Here is a 14,278-nt window from a genome sequence, read left to right as displayed (position 1 = left end):
ACTCCCTAGGAAATATAAGACTTCTTAAAAAAGCTACTTTAGACCCACAACACATGTTTTAAAAACATTTTGACTGTAAAATATGAAGCTTGTTTTTATTTATTTGATTTTTTATTGATTTTAAGCTATCTTTATAGTAAGTATTTGAAAATGTCTCCATTCGGATACCTGGAAATTTCCCTGGAAAAAAAAGATGCATTTTCCTTGCACAAGGTAGGCTAATATTTCTGCTTGTTTTTACTAAGGAGCGTGGAGTTGCTGGTCTCTAGTGTTTCGGCAAGTTTTCCCTACACCCGTTGCAAAGACGCTAATGAACATGTTGCCTACATCTCCAATGTTCTGAGGATACTAGACTACAAAGCTGAGCTTAGACAACAATTTCTCTCCCTAATTGTAACCAAGTAAGAACTATTTTAAATCAATTCAACCTCATAATAGTATATTACGTTACTAGTCCTGAAAATAGCTGTTTACCGAACGAGAGTGGTCGTTCCCGTGCGAGACAAAGTTGAGTGTGGGATTACCATATGAGTCCGGTAAACACATTTTAGATGAGTTGCGTACGTTATTTTACTCCATACTACTCTAAGTTAATTTAACAATAAAAAACCTGAACAAATCCTTATATATTTCCACCGACTAAAGGACTCACAATCACTTCTCATAATCTAAGAGAGGTTGTGTTTTTGTTTATAGCCAATCATTGCCAAATATAATCAGCTGGTGTGTGGTAAAAACTCATTACAGTATAGTAGTAGGTAATGAAATCCCATTTGATTAAGCTGGAGGCAAACAGCTGTTTTCTGGACTAAATCCTTGTGTAGGAAGTTTGTTAAAACAGGTGTAGTATGGCGTAAACAATATTATGGTTTACGCATATATATATGTGTGAAATTTACTAAAGAGGGTCTACTAAATTTTGAGAATCTACTAAATTTACTAATGGGAACAGGGAGCCCTGTTCGGCAATTGGGAAAACCATAAAAAGCGGGAATATTATGACGCCGGGAACTATGTGAGAATTATACGTAAATTCTGTAATTATGGCAGTAATGTGTGGGAATTTTTCTTAAATCAATTTTTATTTTAAATTTTCAACAATTATTGAGAGTCAAAACAGAACACGTGTAACATTTGTCTCCAACAGAAAAATGTACTAGCGTAAAAAGCAAAATCAGCATGTTACGAAGACGACAGGCTACAAACGCCATTTTCTCAAAGCCGTCCAACCCAGGACCAGCTTAATAAGCTGTGTGTGCACAATAAGCTGTTCCAGCTGCTATGCAATCCCATGGTCACTTGTAAGCCTGGCCCTCTGTAAAAAAAAGCCCAGGACCAGGATTCGGGCTACTACGTCAGAGCTCGGTTTCCAAACTCTAAACTCTATATTATTTATCTTGTGACATCTGTGGTCTATTTACTCGGCTGTCTGTTGACAACTCAAGACGAGCAATTTTGTTTTTCAGTTCTTATTGTTTACAGATGTCCAATAGGATCTTCTGGGATCTAGAGGTAATTTTAATTTGACATAGATACAGAAAGTAAATAAAAGAAACATCTTATAACACTTAAAACATATATTTACGCTTATACTGTTACTCACAAGACGGTAAATATAGGTACATAAAAGATGGTAAGTGGTGATCAATTTCTATTGGACACTCCAATCATCATCAGACCTAACAGGCGAATGACAAAAATCTTGAATGGCATATCCTATTTGCTACCAGAAGCACCGGCCAATACATTTTTATAAGTACAACTGGAGTCGAAATTTACTTGTTCATTAATCTGCTTATTTATTTTTTTACATTTTTCCTTATAAATATACAATTCTTCCCAAGCATTCATTACATATCCTTTTTTACAATTCTTTAATTTATTCTTATTGCGTGGCCATTTTGATTTTGTATCAGGTGTTGTACTACATTTGATCTTTCCGGTTTGTTGTTCCTCCACACAGATATGTGGTTTTTGAAGCGATTAACAAAGTTCAGTCTGTCCAATGTAGAAGCTATCACAATTGTTACAATTGATTTTATAGATGCCCGAAGTGTCGAATTTGTTACAATCTTCTATTTTAGGATGCGGTATTTTACTCATGGTGTCCTGAGTGGTGTCCTGTAGGCTATTGAAACTCCGTATTTCTTGAATCTGTTAGCAGTCCTTTGTGTTGTAGTCCCCGTGTAGCTAAATGTGACATATCTGGTGTTTTACTCTTTAATCTCTTCTAATATTGTTCTGCTGTGTAGTTTATTCTGGCTATTGATTTTTCTCCTCATCTTTCTTGCCATGTCCTCTATTGTCTTTGATTGAAATCCATGTACTGATCTGTACTGTAACCACCGTGACAAATGGCAACACTGCGCATGCGCAAGACTACAATTTTAAATTTCAAGCTCAACGGTAAAATTGATTTATTGATGGATGAAACTACCTGGCTACATGACAAACAGCAAAGCCTTCATTCAGCAAACCAAAAAGGGCTTTTAGCGAATTTCCCATATAGGGAATAAGCTATTACCGTAGTACTCATGGTAAGACCTGGACCCGGGACCGATTTTTTTTTTTCGTTTTGAGGTCCCTAGAGGCTAAAAACACCATCCGTTCAAATTCATATATATATATATATATATATATTTATATATATATATATATATGTGTCCGTTAGCGCGATAACTCGAGCAAAAATGATCCGATTTTGATGAAATTTGGTACAAACTTGTAAACCTACGTTTATTCGAACGAGTTCGCGAACCAGCATGATCGGACCATGGGAACAGGGGTTTTTAGGGGGCTTTTATGGGGTAAAAATGGGTTTTTCCTATTTTTGACCCAAAAAACATAAAATTTTGAAATTTCTTTCCAAACTATTTTCTAGAGCTTAAAAAAACAAATAATTTAGTATATTGAAGCGTTATAATACGCCTAATGGTTACGGAGAAAATTCCAAAAAAATTTTTAATTTAAAATTCCCATGTTATTCTTATGGAGAATAAGTAAACCGTTGTAGTGTGCTTGTTTATTAACATGTTTTGCCCAAATTTGGAAAATGTTTTTATTTCTTACTAACTGTTAACATTTTACATAAAAAAAAAAACACTTTTACCCTCCCTGTTGCAGCAAACCTAAGTATGTGTTAAACTGATTCTATTTAAATAGGGAATAAATGTGATATTTTTAAGGAGACATTTTAGTCTAATTTAATCAGGCAAATGGAAATTCGCTTAGTCTGCAGGTTTGATGCGGCGGGGGTATTATTTGTTGTTGTTTGTATGCTTTCAGGGTTGCCACCAGCCATGAAAACCTTGAAAAGCGTGAATTATGCGTGAATTTAGGTGACCATGAAAAAGTGCGTGAATTATGCGTGAATTTCGCCATTGGACCATGAATTCTCAAAATCATTATTAATAATTCAGCCAAAACCCCTAAATGTGCTGAATCAAATACTCCGTATTAAAACCATTCTCGAAATGAACACCGAGATAAAACGTCAAAGTGGGAGTGTCAAGATAAAAAGTTTTGTTGCCATGCCACGAACAGAAACGATTGCGTAGTTTATTCAAGGTCAAATCCGATCGTAACCGACGTCAGCCGAGTAGTCTAGAGATGAGAATTATCGTTGTTTTCCGGCAACGGTTATAACGATAACGCAGCTGCCCAATAACGTGTTGCGGCAACCTGTTATTTCAATAACGATTGCCAACTCGTTGCCGCTATAAACCAATAAACCGTTGTCTGCCGGTCGGTGTTGCGGCGTTCAGTTATCGTTGTCGGTTGATCAGTTCAGTTTTCAGTTGTAGTCGGGAGTCGGGCGTGGCCCAGACAAGATGCGTTATTCTCATTCTAGTTCGTTTCAGAAGTTATCGTTGCTCTGGTAGCGTTACGGCAACGGCACTAATGGCAATGCATGTTTTCGTTTTCGTTGTCCGCGCGGCTTTCCTGCAACATTGTGTAGATAGATACGTTATTATAATAACAGGGAGTTCTCCGCAACGTGTTGCCGCGATAACGTTGCCGTGGCCGCAACACTGTTATTCATCCTGTTATGTTATAACGCCCATCTCTACCGAGTACCGATCTACCGATAAAATCGATGCTTTCGGAGCCAAAACATCGATCACATCGATGTTTGTTCTGAGTTTCTCGTCTGTTCTCTGCACTGTAACAGCCAATTAACCTAAAACCAATACAATTCAGTTACGGAAAACGTCATCAATACTGTATTTCATTACTTTTTTTGGCCTAAAAGACCGATGTAACAAACCAAATCATCGGTTCGGTAATCTACCATCGATGTAAACAAACAACTTCGAACATCGATAGAAAAGACATCGATGTTTCGAAAACATCGACAATCGGAATTGATGCTCGCTCTCACTCATTCTCTACTCTCTACTCTTAACTCTAGTCCTAGTGTTCGTGTGGAGTGGAAGGAAATACAGAATAACCATAACCTAAAAGTTTTAAACTGATCTGAAACTTGTCAAACGTTTGAAGTAGTGGTGGACACTGGACAGTAAGATCACTTTTTGCACTCGTGATTCCGTTTTGTGCTTCTTATAATTGATTACCCAACACTCAGTGGAACAAGTGTTCAGATTAAATATTTTTTATTACTGATATATCATACTTCCGATACTTTACAACGTTAAAATAAGAAGTACCTTGCCTTGCCATAAAGGTCAAAATGGCTTGCTCCGGCTGGAACTTAATTGTCTTCTGTGTTTGTTTGGTGAAATATGTCGTATTTCAAACTACTGTCAGTGTTGAGTAAATGTGTTTACAACATGAGTTTAAGTTTATTTATTTAGGCCTAAGTTGCAAGAAGTCAATGTTGTGCTGAAAAATGGTGATTTCGTTCTGAGGAAGGTAAATGTAAATGTTTTGTTAGAAGCATAGGTGTTTTCAGTCAATACGAATCTAACTAATGAGATGTAAATTTAATTAAATAATTGTTTTAACTGTGATTTAAACCTGTGTAGGCAAATGATAATATATAAACTGATCCAATCGGAAGAAACATCCTTCTAAACTAAGTTTATTTTAACCTTTTCTGTAATGTAATTAATTATTTTTTTATTACTTAAAAGTTAGCCTATGTTTAAACTTACATTTAACTAATCCACTAATATTTAACTATTTAACTAAATATTTATTTACATAATATTACCTTTTTAGTGTTTTTATCAGTCAGTCGGTAACCTTTAATCTTCTCAATAAATAAAAGTTGGTTCAGGCCTAACTTAGCCTAGATTCAGCTTTGGATTACAATGTAGGCTAGCCTACTGTGTTACAGTATAAAGTAATAGATTGCATGTGCGTTTTAGTAGGCCTAGATATGGCCCATTACTAAGTTAACCGTTTCTTGATCATGTTCTTAACATTTGTTTTTATTATGCCTATTATCTTAATTATGCGTTATGCCTATTATCTTAATTTGATGTTTAGACAGTAAAGTTCTAGGCCATTGCTGGATTAACTAAGTTAAACCTTTTATGTTTGGATGCAATGTTTTTTAGGTTAGGCCTATACCTAGCTACCAATCCGACTTATTATTTATTTATTATTTCTTCTAACGTTTGAATTTATCATTAGGCCTAAGTTATGATGTTGTTAAATCAGATGTTTCAATTTTTTTTAAGAATTACATTGTATTATCACACACAAGATTTTTATTAAATATCCTTTTTCATCTGTGATTTTACTTTTTTTAGACTGGATAAATTTTATTAAATTCTTATTTTTCACTCTAAAATAAACGCATGAAATGTGTTTTATTTTATAGTAGCACACAAAACTATATATTGTCGATAAATTAATGTACAATTCTGAACTAGGCAATACTCTTTTATGGTGAAATTGTGCGAGCATATACCCCATGAATTTTTCAAAACTACCAATGAAAACCTTGAATTATGCATGAATTTTTTTATCTCACTTTGGTGGCAACCCTGGCTTTGTTCGGTGGTTTGTACTTAATTTTGTTAGAAAGTTTCAATGTAGTTTGGCGTTGTCTGTCAAGTTTCTTTAAAATTGAAGAATGGGCCTTTGTTTTTGTCGTATTTTGTTAATAATTTATGTTGATGTGAATAATTAAAATTGTTTTGTCTGTAAATAATAAGTGAAAGTAGATTAGTTTGTTAAAGCTACCACAAGTTGTGTCGTCGTCACTGTATGCGATTCCCTTACTTGAGATATCACAGAGGAAATGAAAATCAGGATTGACAAAATATAGGATTTAATTTAAAAACCAAAATGAGCTTGTGTTCTTTAGAAAATCCAAACAACAAACTAAAACTTGTTTACATTATTCATAAAACAATTAAAACACATGAAAATAACTTATGAAAACAAAACAGTATTTAAGCAATAAGTAAAACCAGTCTCTCAGCAAAAGTTATTTTAAGTATAGATTGAAGTTTTAACCAATGACTTTAACCAAAGAGTCATATAATGACAACTATCCTCTCAAAACCTTCAATATATATTTTGAAAATTTTAAACCTAGGTCTTAAATCTGGACCTAGATTCATTCCCGCACTTGAACCTCTTATTCTGGGAATATGTGGTGTTTTTCTTTTTTAGTGTCTTTCTCTTAGAAGGTCTTCCTTTCTTTCTCTACCGCTCTTCATTACTTCCTTCTTCACTTGCAGATTCTAAATATTTTCCATCATTCTTTTTCCTTACTCTTCCACTACCTTCACCAATACTCTCAGATTGGTTAACCTGCTGCAACTTCTTACGATATCTCAGTTCTTACAACTCTCTTTTTTTGGTTTTCCTTTCTCTTTCCACCATTTGTTGGTAGTGTAACAGACAATGCTGCCTGTTGCAGTGTTTGGGGGCCATCTTGTTCCACTGCCTGATCATCAGTTCTTGTTCCTTCCCTCTCATCGTATCCTTGGCCTCCTCGAAGTATTCACACGACGTAACATTGAACGCAGGTTATCTCGGTGTCCGTTGTGGTTGATGTGACCCCAGGAGAATCGGTCCGATGCAGGATCCCATCCTCATCTCTTGAGATCGCCGATGAGTCCTCGACCATCTCTGTCCGTCTCAAGATCTCTTCTGCACCTCCTGTGATGATCGATGAGTCCTCGACCCAGGGACGTATTTAAGTATCTGCCGCCTCTAGGCAACGAAGTTTGCCGCCCCCCCCCCTCCACAACTTGTCAACGCACTCCCCAACCTCACTAATGGCCTCAATGGCGAATACATGCCCTGTCAGCTGATTTTGAAGTGTCATCATACTAACTTGTCTGTCACCCAGGAAAAAAATGAGGATCAGTTTCTGTCTGTAACCTTTTAACCTCAGTCTTTCAACCTTTCAGCTAGCGCTGCCGCTGCGTAGTGGCGTATGAAGTAAACAGGGGGAAGTCTTTTCTTTGTTCGCCTCCGTCAGACCAATAGGGCAGCACGAAAAACTCAGCACAGCTGTGTAATAAACTATTGACTTTTGTTTTACTTGAACTTTAACGCGTTCTGAAATAATTGTATACTTAATCAAAATATTGCAAATGGCTGTTTTGCCGTTCCCACTGTTCCCAGAATTATTTGCTAAACTTTTGTTTAGATTAAAACCTCCCTTTTTATTTTTTAAACCCCTAAAATTTTGCCACCCGTAAAATTTGCCTAATCCGCCTATTCGGAAATATGTCCCTGCTTCGACCATCTCTGTCCATCGCAGGATCTTCTCTCCAACTCCTGTGATGACCAATGAGTCCTCGACCCTCTCTGTTGGTCGCAGGATCTCTTCTCCATCTCCCAAGATGGCTAATGAGTCCTCGACCATCACTGTCAGTCGCAAGATCTCTTCTCTATCTCACAAGATGGCTGATGAGTCTCCGACCATCTCTGTCCGTCGCAGGATCTTCTCTCCAACTCCTGTGATGACCAATGAGTCCTCGACCATCTCTATTGGTCGCAGGATCTCTTCTCCATCTCCCAAGATGGCTAATGAGTCCTCGACCATCACTGTCAGTCGCAAGATCTCTTCTCTATCTCACAAGATGGCTGATGAGTCTCCGACCATCTCTGTCCGTCGCAGGATCTTCTCTCCACCTCCTGTGATGACCGATGAGTCCTCGACCCTCTTTGTAGGTCGCTGGATCTCTTCTATATCTCCCAAGATGGATCATTAGTCTTCAACCATCATGAGTATTCATTATGAGTATTCATATTTAAAAGGATGGTTTACCACAGCACTATTTTTTTTTTTGCATTCATGACAACAGCTAATTTAAAATAATAGCAACAAAAAACTGTGATACATAATGGGAACTGCCAAAGTAGGATTTTTACAGTTATATGTTTTTAATTTAGTAAATAATTTGTGATATGTGGGAATGTTTGATAATTTACTTTTTCCTATTGTTTAGGTGCATTGGTAGAACATTATAATGTTGAATTTGTGTTTTTATGTTTGTTTCAGACTGTTACAGCTAGATGTAAATTCACCAAGATCAGACTTAGAAGAGAAAGATGAAGAAGAAACACAAATGTTTTCGTTAGAAGATTCAGCATCAGCAAGCAATCCCATAGCTGATGCCTTAGATCTCAGTTTGGGAGTGATGTTTGAGTATATCCACATTCAATGCCATCCTGATGGTAAAACAATCTGTTGGCAAAGGACTAAAGCACTTTACACAGATATTCTGGCAGTGTTTGACAAAGTTATTCTCCCTACTCATGCGTCACATCATGTTCAATTCTTAATATTTTTTTTGTTGAGTTTCAAAAACAATTTGTTACTCTGGTTCTTGCAGTATTTATGGCGGAAAGTGATAGATCCAAACGTATTTCATGTGATCCGACAAGCTGCAATTGGATACATAGCTAGTTTACTGTCAAGAGCAAAATATGTTCCAATCAGGTATGTAGCATGGAAATACCCTAGGTATACAGTATAACAGAAGCGTCCATATTGCAAGGATTTGAGGGCCATAAGTAAAATGCATTTAATGTAAACTAGGGACGTGTTCATTCTCGTTGCTGAGAACTCAAATACCACCGATACTTAGACATTAGTATTGATTTTGAATAGTGATATTTATGTAGATACCAAAATTTATCGATTCTCGATACCGATTACGAAAAAATCGAATAACTTACTTATTTCTTATTCGATCTTTTTGAACTTAATAGGGCATCGTTTAATAGGGAATTTAAAATGCTAAATAAAAGGGTTCTTGGCATTTTTTCATAAAAAATAGCCGCTTTTGAGTAATTTAAGTCAAAAAAATTAAAAGGCGGCCATTTTGGAATTTTAAGTTGAATCAAGATGATTTTCTTTCTAACATGGGCTCTTCTACCTTAACCTACATACCAAGTTTTATAAAGATCGCTTGATAAAATCCAAAAATAAAAATGTTTATGTAAAAACTACAAAATGGCGGATATCTGGTTAACACGTTCAGTGCGGCAGGCATTCCAACAGGCGCTCGCCAATGGCAGCGAGGCCCAGGCGAAGCCCCGGCGCGGCACCGTAACAGCGAACGCAATTGGCATTCAAATATTTTAATCTGACGAATAACAAAAGAGCAGCGATAATTGTACTATGTTACCCCGAGATTGGACGTAGTTCCCTAAAAAACCCAAAGGTAGCAGCACTGCCCGGATCAGTAGTCAATGGCTTTGTAATGTGGCTTGAAGAGAGAAAATCCCCGAAACTGGGGCAAAAGCAATAAAAGCATTGTCAGACGGGATTTTACGGGAAATTTTAGTACCAACCTGCACCAAAATAAAGCTCACAATTTTAAGCTACTCAACAAGGCTAGCAACAATTTTAACGTTCCCCTGCAATGGCTGAGCTCATACTGAACTAATGTAGTGGGGATTGCGCAACTACATCAATTGATGAAGCGCTCAATTTGATAGGAGCGCTCGTTTCGCGACTACATCAATTGATGTAGTCAGCACCGAACATGTTAACGAAGCGATTTTGGAAAAAATGTTATTCTTGATTTTCTCTTTATTTTGACGGGTATAGAACCATTTCCCGGAGTTTGGCTGTTTACTTACGTGACACCCTATATCGTAGGCTAGGCCTATGTGTTTTTGTATTAAAAATTTAAGCCTTAAATTTTTTCAATTCTTTGACAAACGTGAATGATGTTAGGCTTTTGTTTATATATAAAAATATGCAGAGCCCTCCCACCACCTATGAACACCAGCCAAATATAGTTTCCCCACTAACATGAATCCTGATATGAATCTGCTTCTTACAAAAAGTATTGTATTGTATTCATGTATTGTATTTATAATAGATGGGTGAACGATGTGAACAAATGTGATATTTGCCGGCAATTCTTAATAATTGATTGCTTTTCTTTGTCAAAGGAAATAGAATAGTTAAAATTGTGTTAAATTTTAACTGTTTCCTGACATATATAATAAAGTATTAACTAATTAATTTATTTAACTAGCAGACACAAAATATAACTCTCTGCTTGTGATTAATGTCAGATGAGCTATATCTGCAACACTGATGCTTAGTTTATAGCAACAAATTTGAATTGAGACTTCTTTAGTGTTTACCAACCCTAACAGATTATTGTTTGTCTGTATAGTGCAGTGAAAGACACGTTGACTCAGCTGAGTTCTTGGATCCACGGATACATATCCAACTGTGATGCACAGACCAGTTGTGACCCAAGAATTCATTCTGTTTTCTACTCAGCCTGCCAAGCGCTTTTCTATCTTATAGCTTTCAGGCACAAGGAGATTGTGCTGAATAGTCCAAAAGGTAATCATTTTGGTTAAAACTTGTATTGAAATGAATAAATAAACTTAAATAAGTGTTAGAGAATGTATGTCTAATTAAATTGTACGAGGGGCATTTCTTAAGTAAAGGCCATTTTCTGTATACAGCTAAGTATTTTTAATGTACGCTAACTAGGCAGCAAAGTGGCATCATTTGTGAACAGAATTGGGCCATTTTGAACTCTGTAGCTGATGGGTACTCATCAATATTTTTTAAAACTATTGAATCCCCCACTGCATGAGAGATTGGTCAGTGATTGGTTTTTGAATGCAAGCAACACACCCAGTGCAGACCTGCATTGCCAGATGACTGAGGTAATATGGCCCTAATGCAATGATAAGTAAGGGTAAAGTGCTGAAATAGTAACCTATTTCCGCATTTCCAGGGGTATAAAAATGGCTGAGTTTTGGTGGGTACCAAAACTTCAAAGTAAAGAGATTAGGGAGTGTATTGGATTTTATTATGTGTTGCAAAAAGGGGATAAGATGTTGACTAAAATCGTTACTGGAGACAAAACGTGTATCCAATATCATCCCTGAATCCAACCATTCATGGAATAACGGCACTCAACCTCTACCGTCAATTTCAAAGCCGAAGCCTTGTGTTCTTTATCATAGAAATTTTCACAGCCATGTGTTAGGCAGACTTAGAGATAGATAAAAAAGAAAGAATGGTTATGAAACTAAACTCCATTTAATACTTCTTCCTGAAGAAACCATCTTCTTAAAACATGACAACCAGTTAATTGTATTTTTAACTTTCTGTGCTACCAACTGCATGGAACTTTTTTCTTATTTCTGTTGGCTGTGCACTTTCAGGCTCAATTAGTGTGGTCCTACTTGAGAGAGATAGTCAAGTGATGCACATTGGACCCCTCTTATTTATGTACTGTTGAAATGAGTTTTTCATGTATACAGTTATGATGTGAGGAGTTATTGACACACTATATCCCTTAAAATATCATTTCAATGTAAAATTTACTAACTAACTATCAAATCATGCTTTAACTAAGTTTATGGCATCAGCAAGAAATAAGATTATTATATTTTGATTTTAAGTTTGCTTTACAGTTAGTCAAGTTTATCCTACCGCCCCCATGTCTGCCTAGCCAGCCAGCCACAAAAGCAGAGCTCCTAGATTCTGGTGAAGAGGCTATCACATTCAAACAGAATTTTTTTTGCTCAGTGAGATTTCTTTGTAAGGTATTTTAGGGATGGACGAGATTGGATTTTTAGTTCGAGACGAGATTTTTTATTTCTCATAAAATTTTGAGACGAGATCGAGACGGGATTTCCCTTCTCATACTCAACGGGAAATGCACATTCAAAATTTTTACCTGATTTTGTAACATTGTTAGATGACTGTTTAAATACAAAAATAATGATAATAGGCAAGAATATTTACAATCTTTTATAAAAAAATATCAGCATAACATTTTTTTATTAATCACGCCTAATTTATTAAAAATGCCTACGATTAGGAAACATAGTGATATCAGTTAGGATAGAGTTCAACTTATCCTAAAATAAAATAAATCATAAAATAAAAGCAATATTAATTTTTATAAAATAGTTACTTGTTTTGACTTTTTATAGTAATAAAACATTCCTCACACTGCTTACACTTAACAAAACTTCTCAAATGTTATTAAAGTAATATTATTAAAATAATTAAAGTAATATTCACATTTAAAGAATTAATTAAATAAGAACACCTTCGCAAAGGAAACGCAACTACAACACGCTCCTGTATTGCGGGTATTGCATTGACTTTCTGCAGGCGTTTTAATTTTTTTTATTTTTATTCTCGTCTTGATAAAAATCTCGGCCAAAAAGAAATCTCGTCTCGTGTAACGAGATTTAAACATTCCCGAAAATTTCCCAAAATTTCGAGACTTGACCATCCCTAGTATTTATCCTGTCCTAGAAAGTCAGGAATATTAGTATAGCCCTCATGTCTTTGTGAATACTTGTTCCATTACCAACTGGTATTGTTTTTCAGGGTTGCAGTTCCTCCAAGGTTTAAACCTAGCCAAGGTTGTGTCTAGCCAGTTGAACCCTTTGAGAGTCTGTCTACCAGCTGTGACTAACAACTTTGCCTCAGTAGCCAGGCACTATCAGCTCGTCTACTGCTATACAGTCATAGAACACAACAGGCGCAACACCATCCCTGTGGTGTACCAAGACTCCACCTCGTCTGAGCATGTCTACCTCGACACTTTCTTCCCTTTTGATCCGTATCTGCTCACCAGGTAAGACCTGCATAAACTTCTTAGTTTTATTGAGTAAGAAAATGTATAAAATGAATACAAAAGATGTTAACGATTGCTCTGTGGTTGCGGAATATGTGTTTGATTTTATCGCAACTGCATGAGACAAAAGTGATGATTTTGCTGCAATTGCAGAAGTTGTTTTAAGGGATTTTAGGGGAAAAGTTGATTTTAAAAAATTGAAACTTTCCATAGTATAACTAGTTCTTTCCAAAACCAGATTTTGTCCCCAGACCTGTAGGTCGACATTTTTACAGGACCCAAATTAAAATAGTATTGCACGCAGATCCCTACTATTTACTATTAAGAAATAAAATGGAATGATTTGTTAGCTAGTCTTCCCCTAGTCTCCTAGGTCTATTCACCAATCAGATTGTCAAAAACAAAGGGTCGAGTTTCATCAAGTTTAAGCAATGCCTTGAGAATTCTGGAACCCGAAGTTCTAGCCACCAAAGAATCAAAACAGATGAGAAGAACTTCTTTTGTGTGAGCTAGCTGCCAGATTCAGCCCTGTCCCGGCCTTAATAATATACTATACATGTAGTGTAATATACTACAAAATGAGTATATCATATAATATACACTTTATTCTTTAAACCACTTTTTCTATTCTACAACTTTCAAACTTTTATAACTTTCAACTTTTATAGAGCTTTCAAATTTTTATACAGTAATGATAAAATTTACTGCTTTAAACATAGTGTAACCTTTTGATTTGAGATGATGTCATGTTGCAGAACAAAGAAGTATGTGTCAGAGTGGTACAGGGAGTATGACAACTCACTCCCAGAGGAGCAGCTGGTCAAAGAGGGCAGTGGGGAGGGCGAAGATGAAGACGACTTCCTCATGGAACAATCTCCTGTCAACAGTCTTCAGTTTAGCTACGGCACTTCACCTGGCTTCAAAATGTGATTATTTATTGTTAATTTTGTTTAAATTAATAAATCAAAAAAATTTTATGTTGGATTATTTGTATTCTCTGTAAGAACAAAAAGCCCAAAGACGCATGTAGCTGTACATTACTTAACCTTCTCGAAAACATCTAGAAAGTTTTTGTCTTGATGTGTTAAGCTATCTTGAGCTACTAGGAAAAATAAATTAGACATGGAACTTTACGGAAAGTAAATAGAAATATGTCTAATAACACTCGAAAAATAGTGTTAGTTTTTGCCGATTTTTACAATTTTTTGTTTGGAAACATAAATGTATTTGAATGTTTAACTCAAAGACATGTTACATAAGAA

At 35.9% G+C, this 14,278-nt stretch overlaps 1 protein-coding gene across 1 annotated transcript in view; it reads left to right on the top strand.

The window, feature by feature from the left end:
* Positions 1-14,000, top strand: part of LOC128982202 (RNA polymerase I-specific transcription initiation factor RRN3) — a 28,940-nt gene extending 14,940 nt beyond the window's left edge. Inside the window, exons 6-10 of the mRNA XM_054401265.1 lie at positions 246-401; positions 8,435-8,875; positions 10,572-10,747; positions 12,767-13,016; positions 13,772-14,000. Coding sequence (XP_054257240.1) covers positions 246-401; positions 8,435-8,875; positions 10,572-10,747; positions 12,767-13,016; positions 13,772-13,946 — 1,198 coding nt within the window. The 3' untranslated portion in view covers positions 13,947-14,000. The remainder of the gene's footprint in view (positions 1-245; positions 402-8,434; positions 8,876-10,571; positions 10,748-12,766; positions 13,017-13,771) is intronic.
* Positions 14,001-14,278: the final 278 nt, after the last annotated feature.

Source organism: Macrosteles quadrilineatus, unplaced genomic scaffold, assembly GCF_028750875.1.
Source record: "Macrosteles quadrilineatus isolate MER2022 unplaced genomic scaffold, UCM_ALF_1.0 Scaffold_1__1_contigs__length_201487025, whole genome shotgun sequence".
Taxonomy (NCBI): domain Eukaryota; kingdom Metazoa; phylum Arthropoda; class Insecta; order Hemiptera; family Cicadellidae; genus Macrosteles; species Macrosteles quadrilineatus.
This window is presented reverse-complemented; position numbering and strand designations above follow the sequence as displayed.